This window comes from Thermobia domestica, chromosome 16 (assembly GCF_964235325.1).
Source record: "Thermobia domestica chromosome 16, izTheDome1.hap1.1, whole genome shotgun sequence".
Lineage (NCBI taxonomy): Eukaryota > Metazoa > Arthropoda > Insecta > Zygentoma > Lepismatidae > Thermobia > Thermobia domestica.
This window is the reverse complement of record NC_137469.1, coordinates 126,926,425-126,948,326: the sequence shown is the minus strand read 5'-3', so window position 1 is coordinate 126,948,326 and position 21,902 is coordinate 126,926,425. Positions and strand designations below refer to the sequence as shown.

Here is a 21,902-nt window from a genome sequence, read left to right as displayed (position 1 = left end):
TTGAAATATTTTATAGTACATATTCAAATTTTGGGGTATGAGAAATTTATAAAATTAGATGCTCGTTTTCCCAGCGCTGCCCGCACATTTATCCCAATCTTCTATTACATAGAAAAAAAAATAATTTGTAGATTTGGACTTTTTTGAGTCAACGACCTTTGGATTCGACACTTCGGTAGTATCGGTCGTTTTCGATTATTTTTACGTCATCTTTTCCCATATGTTATATGAAACAAGTTTGGTTAAAAGGACTCGAGGTGTCCTAGGCTAGAACATAAAAACATATATAAATACACAAACACATACGTATATGTACGTGAAACACACACACATACAAATTATCGCAACCACTCTCTACTCTTTCCTGGCAAAACTTGCTCCCTCCTCCACCACCCAAGCGGCAGATCGCCGCCTATATATAAAGAGATCCATTGCTTGCAATGTCTCGCTTGGCTGTACGCTGCAATTTGCCGCTGCAATTTCTCCTCGCCGCGTAAATTTGCGGCGACCGCCGCGCATATATGAAAAGCTCCATTGCTTGCAATGTCTTTCTACCCTACGCGGCAATTTGCCGCCGCCGCGCGCGGCAGTTCGCCGCCAAATGAGAAAGGGCTGTTACTCTTTGTTGAGGTTCCACAGAAAAGACTTATTTTTCCTCCTAAAGGCTTCTTTCGCCATTCCTATCCTATTATAGTAATCAACGTTAAAAAATGAAATGATTGATTTATGCCACATCTAGTTTCAGTAGAAGGGCCGCGGTGGCTCGCTGGTAAAGGGTTCACCTCTGGTGTCTGGAGTCCATGGTTCGATCGCAGTTTGCACCAAGTGCGCTTTGTGGTTGTCAAACACCATGCACCTGGGTTTTCTATGGGTTCTCCCGTTTCCTCCCACTTTATTTATTCCATCATTTCATTCATTTCTCATCGTCACCGTCTTCTTTACCCTAGCGAGCATAACTGTGGGACGTAAAACTTTAAGATTTTATTTCATTTTCATTTTTCTAGTTTTAGTCGAGATATGAGATTACTTCATTGCAGAATACCGCTTCTAGCTATCTTAATAAACTATCTAATAATAATAATCTATAGAATGATTTATGTTCTATAGCGATCAAAGTTAAAATGAAAAATATTTCTACCAATTCCGGGTTGAACATTGCCTTCGAAAACGAACTTGATATCAAATTTGCTGATAATAAAATAGTGTTTCAAAATTTTTCTCTTCTGGATGAACAGACAGAGCAAATACATAAACGCGCTTTGGTGAACCAAAATCCTTCATGAACAAAATAAGTATTGTTTCACAGTGTGAAACTAATACCTACAAACATGCGAATTCAATATTCAAATTTAAAGTAGTGTTTCTATAAATACTGGTTACAAATGGGTAATAAGATCAAAGATAGAGCGTGTTCCTCAGAAGCTTAATCTATATCAAAAGGCATTGCTGGCTATCACTTAATGTTCTCGTTCTATGGCGACAAAGGTTGAAACCAAAGATTATTCGTTTTAACTACTTCCGGTTTGAATTGAAGACTAAGGAAGAGATAGAACCTACTCTTGGAACAGTGTATCCATTGCAAGAAGCTGCTTCTGAATATCTTTCAAAGTCCTTGCTACATGGAAATGAGTATTGAAACCAAAAATGATAGTAAATTGAAACTATTCCCTTTTTTGTTAGATATTCATGATATGTTGTCTTGACATGCTGAATTGTTTACAAAAGCAGTTTTTCACTATCTGCTACCATTTTCGTTATATGGTCATAAACGTTGAAACTGGTAGTAATAGTAAATTTGAATCACTTCCGACTTCGCTAGAATGTTGCGGATAGGCATGTTATTTTACGTTTAGACGCTATTATTTTCAGAAAAATGCTATCTCTTGCCATTTTTGTTCTATTGCGATAAACGTTGAAACCGGAAATGACTAATTTTAACCACCTTCGGTTTGAATGGAGAGTTAACGAAGGAGCTGGAAACTGTCCCTGGGACGATAAATCGATTGCAAGAAACCTCAATGCGATATCTGTTACAGGTTTTGATCTGATACCTGTCGACAGACGGTAAAACAGTTCTATAAGACTTCTGACACTTGTGCATAGTATAGGTTGGAGCAAAGAGAAAAATAAAAGCCTTATGTGGGGGGTATATATTCCTGAAACGACATTCGAATGTGCAGTCATACAATTTTCTTAATTTATGTAATTTGCTGTGCAGCATTCTTTTTGTTTCATATCTCTACTCAATCATAGCTTGAGCTACAAATATTTTAAAGTAACAATATGAAATATGGTATTTCTAGTTCTGAAAATCGGTAAATTTTCAACGGTCTAACCTTGCAGAATGGTCTTAATTAACACAAAGTTAAAGAAAATATTTTGACAGTTAAAAATATAGTCTCGAATCAGTCCAGCTACATACTTGTCCTTATACATTAAATTAACAAAGGATCAGATTATACATTTCTCTATTTATTTAAAGTTGCATTCAGTCCACGGGACGCAATTTGGGCATCACTTATACAAAGTAATCTGAGAAGCTGTAGTAGTTGTTGTTTCATTGAAATAGAATTTCAATCAAAAATTAATATGAGATCATATATAAGAAGTGCCTTTTTTCCTTTTCTTGTACCGACTGTAAAAGAAGGATCCCAAGTGTTAAACTTTTCAAGACTCAGTAATATTGTCTTCAGAACAAATACCAAGTATATTGCTTCCTCTTTGCGTCTTAGATTCATTTACAAAAGTTATGATTAAAGATAAAGTATATTGAGGGATGGCAATTGGGGGATGTCACTTCGGTAAAAGTCAAATATTTATCCCTTCAAACTAAAAAAAGAAGAGTTAGCTAACGTACTAATTATTATGTGCTGTAGGAAGTTAATTGAGTCGTCCAATTCCAATTAACTTCTTCGTCTGTTTACAGAAAATCCCAGAAAAGTTAAAAAAATGTTGGAGTGGCATGTTTCGTAGAACTGGGAATCCTTCAGTGTCTTCATATGAATAACCTAAACATCCTTAAAATATTTCCAGTTCTACAAAACGCATCGATCTACAGTCTTCCTCGGTTCTCTGGGATTTTCTGTAGATGGACAAGAGCCGTTTTGGAACTGAAAAACTCCATTTTCTGCACTTACAATGAAGCTTTAAAAGTTTAACTTTCTTTTACGTGACTTCCCTTTCTGAGCCGCTACCTGATATACTTTATTTATTTCAGTCGAAATACATCTAGTAATTACTCTGAATTATTAAACATTTAGAGCCATTTTCAATATATACCTAAACCTCTGTGTTTTCTCTTGGGCCTATCAGAAAAATTATGAATAACAAGATTAACAACCTCGCTTCAAAGTCAGTCTTATAGTGGTTAACATAGCTTACCATCTTGCCTCAAAGACTTAATATTTGTAGCACTTTATTTCTTTTCCATTTTGATCTTTCTTAAGGACAAATGTAATTAACGTTTAAAATCCAAAACATGCTGCAAAATGCATGTATGATGGATTGTTAGGTTGCTTGGAATCAGAGTACAAAGGCAAATTTAAAAAATCTTTCAAACTTCAGTAACCATGGTATATTTCACAACACACAAGAGGCGAGTAGGTAGCATTTTGTAAGGTGTATCGAATGGCTCTAACTTGTGCATATTTCTCTAAATTATTTGTTTTTATTATTTCAGCGAAGTTTCTTTCGAGCGCCATATTCTGCGCGCAAATCGTCTTTGTCAACTCTACAGAGCCATCAAAGTAACCGAGATTATTCTTAAAAAATATCCATCAATGATTTTACGGTGAGTAATAGGTGAAAACTAGTGTCTTGTTGTGGTACGAATAAGTGCATTTCAAGGTATTCGTAACATAATGGATAAATTGAAAAAGTAAGTTTCCCTCGCAGGTATGAACAGGTGTGTTTACTTAAGATAAATACCATACTATATAAATAAAGATCAAAGATCATTTTATTTTCCTACATAAGAATCAATGATGTGGATACATTTGTCATGCCAGTTTTTGAGGTTTGAAAACCCTCTTGGAAGAAAATAAATGTCTTGTATAGAGAAAACTATTTTATAGCTCTGTTCATTTCGCCATTGGTTCCAAAGTGTGTTCCGCGAGAGCCTTCTCTATTACCGGAAAGAGGTGACAAACGTTGCTGAGCACGAGATATGAACTGTACTTTGGATGAAGAAAGTGCTCTCAGCCCAGGGTTGATTGTTCATTGCCAAGTGTAGTCTTCGAAAAAGATAACGCCAGAAGTCACAAGGAGAGACTGGGCCATGCTAATACCACACTTCAGTCTTTTCAGTGTCTATTAATACCGTTAAGGATTGATTTTTCTGACCTTGCTGCTTGCTTCTAACCTTCTACTTGCCAGATATTTGATGAGGCGCTTATCGGAAATTTCCAATAGCAGTGCGAAAGCATGGTCTACAGGATATTGATCGTGCATTACCATAGTGCTCTGCCATTGCACTGATGTCTTGTTTGTCTCATCGCATTACAGCTACTCGGGAAAAACGAGGAGAAACTTACTTTCGATTTTCCTTCATACATAGTTTTTAATTCACAATTTTCAAAGAGTAGGCTAGTTGTTATCATAAATGTTTGGCTTTCAGATAAATTTTATCTCCTATTTTTATAGAGTGAGATTTGTACCACATGAAAAAATACCAGAAGAGAAACATGAGTTAACCCTAGAACGGTCGGATCGAGTCTATGAGACCCATCTGCTTATATTTTAAATAAAAGTTTCAACTTAAAGTTAGCGGTTTGAGTTGTAACCTACCTGAAAAGCACGACAAGAGACGCTAGTGTTGCAAACCAATTTGATTTATTGTTAGTTTGCTTTTAATAGAGCTCTGAACCTCGCTAGGCGTGTCACACCCAGCCCAACCATTTGCGTAAATTTTGTTAGTGTCAAAAATCTTGTAGGAAGTTTACTTTTTGTATTGCGATTATCTATTCGATATTTTTTGAGTGTGTTTATACGAAGAACATTTCAGTTGGTACTTTGAGCAACTTTAGAACATAATGGAACGTGAAATAGTTTATATGAGTAAAATTCATAGAATTTTATATGATGATGAAAATGAACTGGATGATTCCGATGTAGATCCTGATTTTGAATTATTTAGTGACCATGATAGTAACAGGGAGTGTGGTGAAGTTTATGATAAGTGTGAAGAATTGTTACTGCTGCCACTGGTGAGAAAACTCCACCCACCCCGTCATTAGATAACAATCTTGCCAACAGTGAACACTAAAAAACTTTTCCCCTGACATTCAGTATATTTCAACATACGTGGTGCCTTCGGTTCTGTTAAATAAACTTATAAGTATCCTTTACAATATACTTACCTATAACAACATTTAAGCAAGTGTTCTTTTTCATATAATTTTGTAGAAAACTCATATAATTTACTAACAAAAATATGTAAACAATTAAAATATTTCTTAACAATTAAGTGAAAACAACAGTTATGAGTTGAAATGCTTTTTTTCTGGTTTAGAAATACTTGAAATTACATGAAAGTATGTTTTTTTTTTTTTAAAAAATATAGGTTACAAATTAATTATGCAGTTTTATTTTCTTGGGTCTCTCAGACCCAGCCCGACCGTTTAGGACTAGGGATGCACGCGAGACGAGACCAGACGAGAAATGCAAAAGTCTCGTCTCGTCTCGCAGCCTCAAATGTTGGTCTCGTCTCGCAAATGTGAAGTCTCGTGTCGCGTCTCGCATAAAATTGTGAGTCTCGTCTCGCGTCTCGCGCGAGACTTTCTGGTATGGTCTCGCAGTCTCGCATATATTCTGGTCAAAATTTTGCAATGTGTTATTCTATGGCTATTAATGAATGATGATGTGATATTCTGTCCGAAGGCAGGTATTTGATCTAAAAGTCCCTTGGCAAGCTGAATCCTTGGTGGTTGGCCCTTGCTTTCCGTGGGATGAATGTTCATAACATCCTAAGGGGACGGAACCTAGAGTTCAACATGATATCCGAACTTGTGTCCCCTCCGCTCCAAATTAAAAGAAAAGTTGTGCTGAAATTTGATTCCTGGACCATTAATTTTCGTCAAATTAACCCTTTCCGGTACCCGGCTTTTTGGGCTATTTTTTAGACTTTCAGTCAAGCAGCTACTGCATCGTCACTATTTATCCTAGGATCATGGTTCATACCTCATTGTCTTCAGAATGAAGCTGGCTTTCAAATGGTACCACTTGCATACTCATACCATATACCAGGAGCGGGAAAAATGATGTCAAAGAGAAAATTACGGAGGGATTTTTTCTCGCACTTTGGGCCCCTCTGGAGCGGCCCTGTGTAAACGTAGCCATCTTTGAAACATCTGATAAATAGTACTTGGTATAGTAAATGTGTATACCAAATTTCGAGTTTCTATCTTGAATAGTAAGGGCGGAAGAAACTTTATCAGGAATTCCCACCATGCCCCAAATTACCGTAAAATACCATGATCTCAGGTAAAAAATTTCCTGAGACATCCCTAATTACCCTAGGGTCATGTTTCGCCCATCATTCTCTTCAGCTTAGAACTGCCTTTCAGGCGGTATGACTCACGTGTCTCCATCATGTATCTAAGGCGGGAAAATCCCGAAAAAAGATTTTTGGGGTCTAAATATCATTTTTATCAACTTTTAGCCCTTCTGGACCCCCCCTGTTTTAACGCAGAGATCTGAAAAAATCTGATAAATACTACTAGGTGGGCTGAATGTTTATGCAGAATTCCAATTTTCCAGGTGCAAAAAAGTAAGCCCGCCAAAAAAACATATACCGACAATGTCCCATATTCCCGTATACAAAGGAAATTTTTAAACATTCCCTGAGACATCCCTAATTACCCTAGGATCATTCAAAATAGAACTGCCTTTCAGGCGGTACCATTCACTTGTCTCCATTATGTATCTAAGGCGAGAAAATCCCGTGAAAGGGATTTTGTGGTAAAAATTTCCCTTTTTCAACGTTTAGCCCCTTTGTACCCCCATGTTTTAACACAGAAGTACGAAAAAAAATCTCGTAAATACTCCTCGGTGTACTGAATGTTTGTGCACAATTTCAATCTTCTAGGTGCAAAAATAAGCTCGAAAAAAATAATACCGAAAATGTCCAAAATTCCCCTATACAGAAGTCTATTTTCATAAAAATACCCTGACACTTCCCTAATTACCCTAGGTTCATGTGTCGCACATCATTCTATTCAGAATAGAACTGCCTTTCAGGCATATTTTAGAATTATGACGTCATCACCTCGTATGTCTGACGCAGGAAGGTGTGAGACCATACGTAAGGTCTCCTACAATGCCTCTGGACTTGAAAAAAAAAAAAAAAAAAAAAAACGGACGAAAAGCTCAAATAGGAGAGTTATAACGCAATGTACCATGAAACACCCCGTATGGTACAGATTGTACCATGGGATCCCCAAAGGGTTAATAGCATAATTTACAGCAAAACCAGCATAAATTGTTGCTGGATCCAACATTGTTTTCCAGCTTAGAGGTCTCCAGCAATATTTGGCTCTTCTAAAATATCGTCGCCACCAGCGTTGGCGTGGGTCAATGAAAACTTGACCCACGACCCACTGACCCACCACCCACGGTGACCCACTTGACCCACCACCCACCATGAACCACTCTCATCCACTTTGATCTACCCTCACCAAAATCCATCGTCATCAACTCTGAACACGATCCACGGCCTCTTCTGAACTGACTAAAGTGTTTACACTTGTAATAAAACAAGACTGTGAAATTGTCACTAATCGGAGTTTGAATTTCTAGTCAATCGCTCAAGCACCACTCTGTTACAATAACGATGGATCTGACCCTTACGATATAAAATGGTAAAGTGTTTGTCAGTGAGGAAATTGAAACAGCTCGAGGTGGGGGGGGGGAGGGAATTAGTGTGTGCCTAAAATATACTTGTACTAAGAGAGTATTCTTGCAAGTATTAATTTCTCAACGCATTCCACAATAAACTTCTATTCGCAGGAAAATACCCCTGTACAATATGGAAAAGGTTATGGTTTCTCAGTTCACAGTATTTTTCTCACAAAAGACTTGAAAAATCAGTTGTTCATAGGGTATAAAGGTGCTCGAGTACTGTCTGTAAGAACATCTCCATAAAATATGCTCATAATTGTAATTTGTGTAATCACTAAAACACCACGTTAAATTTAAGTTACAAATATGCATAATTGCAATTATTATGAATATTTGTTCAAAAGTAGTTTACCTAAAGCAAAGAAGAGACTTACTAAAAATTAGGTACAAAGTTGAATAACACAAATAAGCCATTAGTAATACAAGTATACATTTTCCGTAACTCGTAATTTTCCACCTTAAAATAAATCTGCAATCGAATTTATTTCCTGTTGGTAACTTTTTTGGCGGTAAATCATCCGCAGTGGAATGATGTACATCCTTCAGCCAAGAAATAACTAGCTCGTCTACTTTGTGCTTGTCTAGCGGTGGGCCATTAACATTGATGAGCAACAAGTTAGACAATGTTTGAGCACTTAATCTATTTCTAATATCAGTCATCTGTAAATTCATAAGGGGAAATCCCCGTTCGCACTCTGTCGTGGAAATTCATAATACTTCTACCCGATTTCTGCAACTTCTCATCGACAATCTACTTGTTAGACTTAAGTCTGATAACGATTTTTCTTGGTCAGGTTTGAAATACTCAGAAAGAAGTATCATCTCTCTATCACCATACAACATCTTTTCCATATCGACCGTGTCAGTTGGCAATGTCAACCCATGTAGAATAGAAATTTCATCTATCACGCCTTTGATAGGGAATCTTGTGAATAAATTATCAATTAAAGCCTGATAAACTGATGATTTCTTATTTGTTTATAAATGTAATTTTTGTAATTACACATGAATGTTTGATGCCATTACCAAGTTCTCTCCCCCGTCTAGAAAGCGAAAGGGAACGAGGTTCCTGGAAAGTGTTCAGAGGTGAATGGGAATTTCCCTCCTTCTTCAACTTCAATTACCACACTGCTGTTTGCCATGTGCCAAATTACGATGAATTTCAATTAAATTATCATAGTATAATTATTTCCTTGTTGAATTATCAATACTTTTCAGTGGAAAAAAGGATGAAATTTCAAAGTTCCAAATCAAAGTAAGTAGACCAACGTAAAAGGGGAAAAAGTGTAAAATTTTCCATACAATTTTGCGTACAATCCAAACTTCAAATTTCCGTGTAATTAAGCTTACAGTACAAATGTTATGCCTATTTTTCTCACAACTTTACGGGTTGATTGCCCTGTGCTGTGAGCTTCAGCTTCAGCAAAGCTTCAGCAATTATTACAGCAGAAAGCAATGGATATATGAAGCCAAGCACTGTATTTTTTGTTTCTAACTTTTTTTCTTAAATAACATCGATCGTTTTCGATCATTTTTACAAACCAACTCACTGCCAATTTTTCCATAAATAGAAAGTGCCCCCCACATATAAAGGAGAATTTTAAAAAAATGATAGGACACACTGTTTATTTTCAATAAAGAGTTAATACACTGAATTTCAGCTCCGTAAGTTTAACGGCTTGCGAGATACTCTTTTTTTTTTTTCGAAAAAATTCGGATTGTCACTACCTCCTTAGGATAGTATGCAATATAATGAAAGCAATATAACACCCCAGTTTGGATTAACTCTTAACTATATACAAGAAGTAATTTAATTTGACTTTGCAATTTGAACGTGATGATCAGGCATATATAGTTACATTCATTTTTTTAAATAATTTATATACTGTATTACAGTGTATTACAGTATTTTTTCCAGTAGTTAGCTCCTCTAAAAACTCACAGGTCTCGAAAGCCAAGTAGTAGTATAAGTCCTATTGCTACTATTACTATTAAAATATCAATATCCAAAAGTTCCTGAAGTTCTTTTTTCACTTGGTTAGATATACTCACCTCAGGTAAGTAGACAGAAACAAGTGAATCAGTCATTTGAGAAACACCTCATGTCCATTTTTGGCCAAAATTGAGTTAGACATGTTAAATTGTTGGTGAAGGCTAGACAAATCCAATACGCATAGAACAACTCACCTCCACTTAGTAACTATGGTGATGGCGCATTAGAAAATATCCATTCCTTTGAGAAACACCTCATCTCCTGGAAATGTGTTGTTTCTCAAATGACAAATGCTCCAGGGAACGCTAAACCAGGTCATATCATAAAGACTATTGACGACCACATAGCCTCTTTTTCCCAGAAAGAAGCCCATCATTACACCAGCAGGTCTTACAAATACTTGAACGCGAACCTTAATGTAAGAATTATGTAGCAACTTTTCAAAAAAAGAAAAAAAAATCCAGACTTGAGTATTGATTACAAGTTTTATTTGAAAATATTTCATGAGCATTTTGACCTAACTTTTGGGAGGCTTCAGATTGATTCTTGTTGTAAATGTGAGGAACTGTCTGTCAAAATAAAAAGTCCATCTTTAAATGATGTAGCTAAAAGAGTTTATGTTGCGGAACTCCTTGTGCATAAAAGGAGATCAAACAAGTTTTTTAAAGCCATTGAAAATATTAGACAGTGTTTAACGGATGAAAAAGTAGGTGGGATCTGCATGGACTTTAAAGCCAAGTTTTATGTATATCATGAGGGCTTAGCTAAGAAGGGGCCAAATGAAATTCGTTCATTTTTAGTTGATTATATCAATGAAGTTCTTGATGCTGGTGTTAGACATCTTCATGTTTTTTCCGATGGTACACCTGGACAAAACAAAAAACACCGTGGTTGTGCGGTTTTTTCTTGCCCTTATAGAAGCTGGCCGATTAGACAGTATTCATCATTATTTTCCTATTCGAGGTCATTTGTACCTTCCGTGTGACCGCGACTTTAGTGTAATCAAACGAAAAATTAAAACAACTGACAGGATTTACAGAGTAAAACAGTATGCTGAACTTATGTTGCACTCTGCTGCTATTCAGGACAAGTTCCTGGTGGAAATAGTAGAAAGTGAAAAAGTAAAGGATTTTATATCATGGTGTGGTCAATTTTATAAAAAAATAAATGTAATATCTACGGGGACTCAAGCAAGAAACATCCCAAGGGAAAACAAAATAAAATTCAATATTTCAACTTTTATGGAGTTTCATTACTCAAATAAACATCTAGACCAAGTTAAAGTAAAAACCTTTATTGGTGGACTCAATGAACAAATTTTGACTTGAAAAAACCGGGAACTGGTTTGCCAGAGCTTCCAAAAATCGGTGCCTACCCGCAAAAATGTGTACCTATCAATATCAACGAAATCAATTACCTCAAGAAAGTCGAAGCCTATATACCTGCAGACATTGTTGGTGAATTTTATTTAAAAATTTATGATTGGCCAACTATCGATATGGATGACATTGAACTGTTTTAAGAAACAATGTTTGGAAAATGTGTGTATATATTATTTGAAAAATAAAATACTGTTTTTTATTAATAATTTGAATTGTTTTACTTTTTATTTCATACCTGATAACGTATCGTTTAGTCAGTCATTTGAGAAACAACACATCTCCTACAAAGTTTATAATTTTTTTTAAATATCAAAATAAAAATAATAAAATTTTATTGTGGTAGAATTAGCTTACCAAACCTCTGTAGAAACATAAAAAAATCAAAAAAATATATGATGTTAAATTATGGAAAAACTGTTTTTTTATATATATTTCCCGAAAGTTTATTTTTTTGGATATGAGGTGTTTCTCAAATGACCGATTCAAGTGGAAAAGAAAGGGAATGAAGGTCTTGAAAGTAAAACGGAGACAAATTCACCAGTCTTCATAAGATACTGTCTACAATGCAGTGAGCAGAGAGGGTCTGTAGATCATACTGAGTCGGTGGGTCGCAGTGGGTCACGGTGGGTGGTGGGTCGCAGTGGGTCATGGTGGATGGTGGGTCGCAGTGGGTCACGGTGGGTGGTGGGTCACAGTGGGTCATGGTGGGTGGTGGGTCACAGTGGGTCACATGCTGTTGAACCACGACCCACTGACCCACTCAGAAAACGACCCACTTGACCCACTGACCCACTCCATCTCTGGTCGCCACTATCAACATTTACACGTTTTGGTCGTTTCCTTGAAGGGTGATTTTCCATTATAAAGATGTTTTTATACCACCAAAAGCGCTTGTAGATAACAAAAGAACTCCTCACAACACAATACGACCCAATTCTTTTGGTTCGTTCGCGCTTGTAGCAATGTTGCATTATCGCATTTTATCAACTTTCGCGTTCAACTTATATAGTGTTGCCAGATCTAGAAAATAAAATTAAACTTCCGAACTAGAGGGGGATGTTTTTGATAAATATATAGAAAGAAAATACTTATTCCATGTAAAAATATCATGTTATTTCTGCGAGCCGGACCCGGGATAAACTTTGACGAGAGGGGATTTCCCCGCCATCCCCCAACATAAATTGCTAGTAGTAATGTGAAAAAGACAGAAACAACAGAAATATCACATTTTGCAGCAATAGGGAGTCTTATTCGCTTTTCAGACCAAAAAACAGAAGTTCGTGTATTCGTGCGCGCCCGCGTGTATGTGTTTGTGTCGCAAAATAAAGTCCTAAATCGATGTTGTAATAAATTTCCAATTTACAAAGCTTTTCTTTTTTAATGATGTCTAGAAACTAAAGAAGGCTTTAATTCTGAAAATCAACCTTGAATAATAATAAATCTCATAAAATGTCTATTGCCCCAATCACTTTTTTTGTTCCTGGAGGCATTAACGCTCAACTTAGAAAATTCAATAAATGTAAAATCACTCAATATATAATTACATGTAATTCATAAATGTTGCGAGATTGCGAGAAGTCTCGCGAGACTTCTCGTGCGAGACTTAACTAAGTCTCGTCTCGCGTCTCGTCTCGCATGGTTTAGTCTCGTCTCGCGTCTCGCACAAAATTTTTAGTCTCGTCTCGCAAATGCGAGACGAGACGCGAGCCGAGACGAGACTTCTTGCGTCTCGCGTGCATCCCTATTTAGGACCTTTTCCGCCCAACAATTCTAGGGTTAACGTAACAATGCAGGAACATAGTACGCATATAAAGAATAGACGGCAGGATTTCTACTCATATTAATGTCATAAACAATTAAAATATTTCTTAAAAATTAAGTGAAAACAACAGTTATGAGTTGAAATGCTTTTCTTCTGTTTTAGAAATACTTGAAATTACATAAAAGTATGTTTTTTTTAAATATCGGTTACAAATTAATTATGCCGTTTTATTTTCTTGGGTCTCTCAGACCCAGCCCGACCGTTTATGGACCTTTTTCCGCCCAACAATTCTAGGGTTAACGTAAGAATGCAGGGACATAGCGCGCATATAAAGAATAGACGACAGGATTTCTACTCATATTAATGTCAGAAAATTCATTAGCTCACAAACCTATTTGTTTTAGAAGGACGACAGGAAATACCAAACCTCGTTTATTAATTGGTTCGAATGGATATTATACTGCGTAAAGCTTTTCTCGTAGCATCAAATAAAAACAAATGTAATTTATCGTCATTGACTAGATAAACTCACGGCCGATTGTACAATGTCCGCTTAAGAGCTTAAGCTCAGCTTACGGTAAATTTTACGTTGCACAATATTGGCTTTATGCAAAGCGGAGTTTTAAAAACGCTTAAATCTAGGCGGCAGAGGAACTAGCGCTCAACTTCTTAAGCGGGGTTTTCTTGCGCATTCGATGCTTCGTTGTTTAGAAAATTCTGCTTGAACGCTCGGTAGAATTAGAGATGCCACCTTACTTATACAGCTAGGAAGATACGATTAGACACCAGGAGTTAAACGAACATATATATATATATATGCATATTTTGAAATACGAAACTATGTCTTGTCACTTTCTGTTTATTTCTAATCCATTTTCTGACTCCCACAATTTTCTGTATATTTTCTTCACATTCTCAGTCTCCTTTCGGTTTTAGATGAGATTTGTGAATTATGCAAGAGTTCACAACTGAAATTTCCTTTGGGCAACCGATACATGGAAAAGTGCCGTAATAGATGCCTGAATATCAAAGAGAAATAAACTTTAGGTACATACTAATGTAACCAGAAAGGAGCTGGAAAGCAACAGAAATCGAGGGTGTTAGATGGGCGAGAATGGAGTGGTGTGTCACTCAACATATATTTACTACACTATTAACATCAGTGTGATAGCTGCTGTAACTTGAGCTTTATTGTCACTTGAACTTCAGTCACAGGTCCATTCTTTGTAGAATTGCGCTTTAATGCTCAGCGAGACCTGCCACTGACGGTTTGTTCCGGAGTACTGTTCTGCTTCGCAAATGTATTTTTGCCGAAATGTTTGTAGGCTGTCCAAGGTAATGACAGCCCTCAATAGACCTTGGAGACTATCATTACCTTATACACTGCGTCTGGCGGCGCTCAACACATTTTGCACTTTCTTTACTCTATCTACACATAAACTAGTGCCAAGAATCAACCCTGCTCCGCCGTCTCCGGCTGACAATTTGTAATTAAGTCATGTGACGTATTTCCAACTCCAGATATTTCCATTAAATTTATAAGTATATGTGTAAATATGTCATTCTCTTAATGTAACATGTATCTAATGTCGTATTTTACTTGCATTATCTTTACAGGACGATTTTCTATTTCCCACTGATATTAATTTTGGCAAGCTTTGCACATTTAACGACTGTCAGAAGACTTTGCGCTTTTGGTGCTACTGATGATGGGGACGAAATAGTTAGATGTAGAAATGGTTCATTCATGGATGGTAAATCATAATCTTTTTATATTTAAATGATGTAAATATAGTAGTTGTAGTTTATCATTTACTACACACTGTGTAGATGTTACATATTATAAGGAAAGATAAAAGAAATTACATAATTATATTATCACTGTAATTGTATTAGTACCCGTCTATGGACACTTTTAATAATTTAGTTTTCTAAATTTCTCTTTTCGTCTCTTATCCGCCTAGGAGAGGGATTCTGCTACTTCCTACATTTTCATTACGAGAATGCGGCAGCTTATATTTAATGTTTTAGAGTAATTTAGGAGAAGAGTAAACGCATTTAAAAGGGAGACGATTGTCAAGTCTGTTTCCTATTGGCTTCATTTAACCCCTGCAACAGACTTACACAATAACCTTAAACCTTAAACAATATGAATAGTTATACTTTGTTAATCTTATAATTAGTTTCGGTACAAATTCTCGTGGCGAAAACATGCAGCTAGAACTGTGCAGACCAATATTTAGCCGTGAAAAACCTCATGGTTCAAACTCATACCTTGTTGGTACAAATAAATGTCCACTTTGACATCTGGTGAGAAACTTATCTAAGTTCACAATTCTAATATCACAAACTTTGTACATCTCCAGCAAACAGACTGCGATATCCTGATAGTATGGATAATATACGATGTTGTGCTTTCTATGTAACTGCAACGTAAACAACACGCTATTGCAAGTGCCTTCTTTTACAAATTCCAACTGAAACATTCTACAAATTTACACACAAAAAATAGAAATGTTAACAATGGATGGTAATTATTAAGAATGGCCGTTTGTTTGACAATTTCTTCAGCCTCTTGGGCTCAAGCAACATAGCTTCTGAGTGAGCTCCTTTGGAATGCCATTGAAGCGGGCTCTTGAAAAAAATTTTCGTGGTATTTCAAATACCAAGTCTTACACCTTGCGAGTGTCCTCCAGTAGTTCCGTGTGTAAATAGAGAAGTGAGCCTCAGGCTTGGGTGCCAAATGTAACATGACCTCTCAAGCACAGGTGTGCTGAAATTTGCATACGACATGAAGTGTCAAGCATGTAAATTAGTGTGAGGCTCTGTAGAGAGAAGAGGAAGGCGTACCAGTGATGGTGAGGTGTGTCTCTCTCTCTACATTTGACAGCAGTCTTACGTCACACCTGAGAAGACTGTCTGTCATCGTGGGTTCCATGAACTATGAACTGTTTGGTTGCGGTAGAGACTGAAAAAAAATGTTGAGACTCTTAAAAAAAAATACAAAAATTTAATTTTGTTAGAATAATCAAAAATGCCCCTATGTAGATCTATGCTACTTTTTAAATTAAAAGAAAATTCCGATTTTGAGATCTACACAGGTCTCATAGTTCATGTTTCCCTACCCTGATTGTACGCTCTCGAAGCGACTCATGGGCTACACAAATAGTAGCTGCTCATGTAAAATGAGACTGGGTTTAATTATACCAACAGAATACATTAACAAGGAGTACTATTAGCAGTAAGTTATATGAAGTCACCGAATGAAGTCCACCTGAAAAAGACAGAAGTTACAAAACATTATATATATATATATATATATATATATATATATATATATATATATATATATTTGTACTCACCAGGCAGCAAGTAAACCTTCAGGATTCGTACGGGAATTGTAGTATACAACAGACGTATAAGTAGATTTTCATAACTATTTAATATATCCTTGGTGGAATTGAAGTGAACTATTTACACTTGATTTCACAAACAACACTTGTACACGAAAAAAGAAAAAAAATGATACTCGTTTAGTGGCCAATGTGTTTTACTTATACCAATAGTTCTAGTCCACGCGTGATTTAGCTTGTAGATTTCAAAGAAATGTCCTGTATGAGTCCAGTCTTCACTGTTATCTGGATCCTCCCATCTGCACGCATTCTTCCGTATATGCGTGACGTACTTTTATCCCACATAGTACGGTTTTTGATGATCAGTCTTGAAGATCACGTTGTCTTCGTCGATCTCTGCATTGGTATCTCTCTGTTAAAAGTTGAGACTTACTGTCATCACTATCACAGTAAAGGTGACATAGGCTCGACACGCTTTACTGGATTTTATGTGCTGTGGTGCAAAAAGTCCCACTGTTTAACTTTCACAGGTTAAAAAAAAATAAATGTTTCTGCTGATGACAGATTTGCTATCATAGTTGTGTATTAAACACAAACCAAACTGGTTGGAGATGTGCTCATTGTAAATGTGAGCCACACGGTGAGTCCACCAACACACATTACTAATCTCTTCATAATACGTACATGTTCTCAGATAATAGTTGGTCTTGGTGTACAAACAAACACCCCTAACTATATGTACGCCAATGTAACTACAGCAAGTTACTTAAAAAAAAATACACTCCCGATGGGGTCATATATAGAAGATATTTCCCCTTTTTGCTGTCTAAGCACTATGTGATACATGTCATAGTAGTTGCTATTACACTAGCAAAGGCTTGATAATATAATGTCACTAAATGAAGTGCTCTATGAACTAAGAACTTAAGCGAAGTATCACTGAGCGACGTGTAGTGTCTCTTGACATGGAACGAAGTGTGTCGTGACCTCTCCTGCGACCATAGTTATTAGGTCCGCTGGAACTTGAAAAAACCTAGACTCACCTTCAGTCTACCGGTTTTCTTATGGTCAACGTTCTCTCTCTCTTTTGGTGACAACCGAAATTCCTAAATAGGTCACCACTGTTATGCCCTAATATTACGTTTATATACAATCTCTGGTGAGTTTCACATATTTTACATGATTCTTTGATCTTTTATGAAGATTTTGATATATAACACAACATAAGTCATGTACCGGAAGACTAGTTAAACAATTAAGAAAACAAAACATATTAGAAAAATGCATGTTCCCCCTTCCATCATGAACTCACGTGACAGGTAGTGACATCTATACCCAAACAATGTCTGCAGCGTGGTGTAATCTCAATACAAACTTTTACTTAATTTTGCTCATCCCTACTTATTGAACAAATATGCTGCAAAATCAAACCTTACGTTAATAACATTATACAATTTACTATATACATACATTATAATACATGACTGTCATTACCTTAGGGGTGGATAATTAATATATTTGTCTTCCGGATACATTGGCAGGCAGAAAGCCCCTTCCATCTTTGCAGACGAACACCGTTCAACGAGTTCAAACAACTGCCTGTAAATAGTACTGTCAAAACGTACTGAAAGAGTACGTGATACTATCGGACATGTGACATACCGTGTAAAATAAACATAATTTATAAACGGTTGCATCCAAGAACCTTTTAAATTTGAATAAAACCAAATTTTCCAAAACCAAATCACAATTTCAAAAACATATTACTCCGCGCTGTAGCTGGCGATAGCTTCGTTTTTACCGGCCTAGAGCCGTGGCGGGGGAGGCGGGTAAGGTGACAAAATACGTCATCAAGAGAGTTTCTAGCACCTTATTGTTCCCAAAAAAACAACACTACTGTGTGACTAGTATACAATAGCCATGTACACGACTGAACGGCGCTATATTGGAGAGTAGCCAACCCATCTCTCATCCACTAGTCCTTGACATATAGTTGTAGTCCTGCGTACAACTATTTCTGAATAGTCCAAAATCTAGTCTAGAAACTCATAGTAAGCTGGAAACAGTTGTACCATCTTAGTTGCTGTTCGTGTGTGTTCCGCTGGAGGCTATGAGTTTGCTGAACTTCAGGTTGAAAATTTTGAAATGCTCTTCCAGAAAAAAAAACTTAGTACTCGAAGTTCTTCCATCTCTTCCCATGAAAATGATATGAATTTAATACAAATTATATACATCTTGTTGACTTTTATATTTAATTATGCATGATTAAATATTTAAATGAATTGATATAAAATATATGTGGTTACACATTTACATATAATTACCATTTTGATATGCAAAAATTTTGATACGATATTTGCATATCAAAATTTAAATGACGTACGCACTAGGTCTTTACAAATTCCCCCCTTTCGATATGTTTTGAGAGTAAAGATACTTTAGCTATCAAAGCTTATGGAAATACATAATTACATACAAGTATATACAATAAGTGCGGACGTAATAGAAAATACTTTACCACAACAATACTGATTAATACCTAATAAAAACATGAAAGAAAACTTGTTCCCATAATAAGCTAATGGTATAATACATACTCAAAAGTTTAAACTATTAAGGTTACACGTAAAATAAAATATTTACATGAATATAACACAAAGAGCTCAGTTCTTCTTCGTTGTTTCAGAATTCTCTTCTTCAGTTGCTGGCATTTTTCTCTGACTTTCAGGTTCTCTTTCTCTATACCGCTTAAGCAAGTAAGCGTTTCTTTTCATCACTGCCACTTTAGTCTGTGGGTCAGCGAGAGTATACACATTCTTGTCAGTTTTAGAGAGGGTCAACCAGGGTCCAGAATACATCAGTAATATTTTCTTCGAAATTCCGGCCAAAGCATCAGATTTCGGAAATACACGTGCTAGCACTAACTGTCCTACATCATATTGTACTAAAGTATGATGAGCATCGAAGTATTTCTTCCTGGCTGCTGCATTCTTCTTCAAATTCTTGTGTGCTACTTCCACGAAGTAATCCTTATCTACTGGCCGTTCAACTTCGGGTATTTCAAATATTCTGGCAACGTCAGCAGTGGACGAAACTCCCAGATGCAGCTCATAAGCTGAAAACCCTGTACTTAGATGTTTAGCACTATTCAAGCATCTTTCTACTTTACTTAAATGTCTTGGCCAATAACGTTGATTGTTATGGCAATACTTTCTCAACATCCTGGTTGTACTCTTCACTACTGTCTCTGCAGGTTCCGCTTGAGGGTAATAGGCAGTAGACATGTAATGCTTCAGTCCTAAGGCCTGAATCTCTCTCTTCCACTGATTACTACAGAATTGAGAACCGTGGTCCGTCAATAGAATTTCAGCTCGCGGACACAGTTTGAGAAACTGTTTCAATTTCTGTAAGGCCGTGTGTGTGGTTGCGCGACGACATGCAAACAGACCAATTAATTTGGAGAAAATGTCAACAAACACAAGTATGTATTGGACACCACCAATACCTCGCACTAGTGGTCCACAGAAATCTGCTGCGATGAACACACCAGGCTTCTCAGGAATAATAGAGTTTAGTGGCCCACACATGTAGGTGTGTGGGGCAGTAGCCTTCTGACAAATGACACATGACCCGCAGTATTTCCTTATCTGCTCTCTCATCTTTGGCCAAGTGTATGTTTCAACGAGCTGTGGTATCAGCTTCGAAGCGGATAGGTGCCCACTTTCATCGTGGTGGTACTGCAGAAGTGGTCGAACCAAAACTTCTGGTATACAAATCCTTACACCATCCTTGTCTCTCTTACATAATCTACCACTAAACAAAATATATTCGTGATGCTGACTTTTTATTTTCTTCGACGTTTCGGCACTCTGTGTCGCCTTCTTCAGAGGACCGTAAAAGGCATCTGACGATTGCAGTTCTGGCAACACTGCAATTAACTTCCGAAGTTCACACGGAACTTCCTCTAACAATGACATTAATGTCTCACGTAACACAGGCTTACTGTCAAAATTTGTCACGTTACTAGACTGCGCTGGGTAGCGTGAATGATAATCCGCTTTATTGTCTTTTGAGCGAACAAATTCGAATGAGAAATCTAAATTTGCGAGCCCTAAGGCCCAACGTGTGATACGTTGATTCGTCAATCGACAATGTAAAATGAACTTCAATGATAAGTGATCGCTGCGAACTCTAAATTTCCTTCCTATCAAATAATATTTGAATTTAGCGACACCCTCTACTAAGCTCAAAAGTTCCTTTTCAGTAATCGAGTACGCCCTCTGCGCACTATTGAATACTTTTGAAGACATCCCAATGATCCTGTCTTCACCATTGTCGTCTATCTGATATAGGATACTATTACAACTCCTATCACTTGCATCCACTTCTAAAATGAATTCTTTATCTGGAAGTGGTTTCTTTAAAACGATTTCTTCTTGAAAAATCTCTTTTATTTTTACCAAGGCATCATCATGCACTTTCTCCCATTTAAATTTCGTATTCTTCTTAAGAAGATCAAAAAGTGGAATTAGTACCTCAGAATAACGATTACTGAAGGGACGATAATGTTGGAGGAAACCTATCAACTGTCTAACTTCCTTCACCGTCTTTGGAGGTCTAAAATTTACTACTTTCTCCATCTTTTCCCTGTCTTTTCTGATTCCTTCAGCAGACAACTCGAAACCTAAAAGTTTGACATGTGTGCGTGCAAAAACACATTTCTTTAATCTGAGCGTTATTCCGCCAGTTTCCAGCCTAGTGAAAACTTGGTCTAGATGGTCTAAATGCTGTGTAAAATTGTACGAACCTACCGCTAGGTCATCGACGTATGTTTGACAAAAGCTCTTTACATCATCTCCTATAACTAAATCAAGTGCCCTTATACAGGAAGACAGAGACGTCTTTGTACCAAATGGTAGTCTGACGAAGCAATATGAAATGCCTTCGTGCACAAATCCTAGATACTTCTGAAATTCCTCTTTTACACGTACTTGAAAAAAAAAATCGACTGCATCGAACACAGAAAAAAATATTTTTGTCGCTCAATTCATGTAAAACGTCAATGGCGGGAATTGGTTGGTCTGTTTCTGCCAAAGTGACCCGCGAAAGAGGGCGCCCGTCGATACATAGGCGTAACTTCCCATTCTTCTTCGGTACTAGAACTAGTGAATTGCTATAAGGCGTGGCAGCCTTTTTCACTATTCCCCATGCTAGAAAACGATTAATCTCATTCCTGACCTGATTCTGATAACAATGTGCAAACGGGAACATTTTTGAACGAATCGGTTTTGTGTCGGTTAGATGTATCTCATGCTCATAACCTCTAATGCAACCGGGTCTCTCATCAAACAGCTGTTTATGCCTTATGAGGAGGGAGGTGTTCTGCTCTCTGAGAATCAGTGAGATCAGTGTAGCCATTTACGTGCTCTTTAATATCACGCTCACTCGCGCGCGTTTGAAAATTTTTCCACTCTTCTGGTGAAAATACGGTTCTGGCCAATTCTGTGGGCGTCGGG

The 21,902-nt window shown here is 36.9% G+C and overlaps 1 protein-coding gene across 3 annotated transcripts in view; it reads left to right on the top strand.

Annotated features, from left to right (window-relative positions):
• LOC145673400 (uncharacterized) overlaps window positions 1-21,902 on the top strand; it is a 537,699-nt gene that overhangs the window by 292,530 nt on the left and 223,267 nt on the right. For all 3 annotated transcript variants that reach the window (XM_081743063.1, XM_081743061.1, XM_081743062.1), the window contains 2 exons: window positions 3,680-3,790; window positions 14,651-14,787. In XM_081743063.1, coding sequence (XP_081599189.1) covers window positions 3,680-3,790; window positions 14,651-14,787 — 248 coding nt within the window. The remainder of the gene's footprint in view (window positions 1-3,679; window positions 3,791-14,650; window positions 14,788-21,902) is intronic.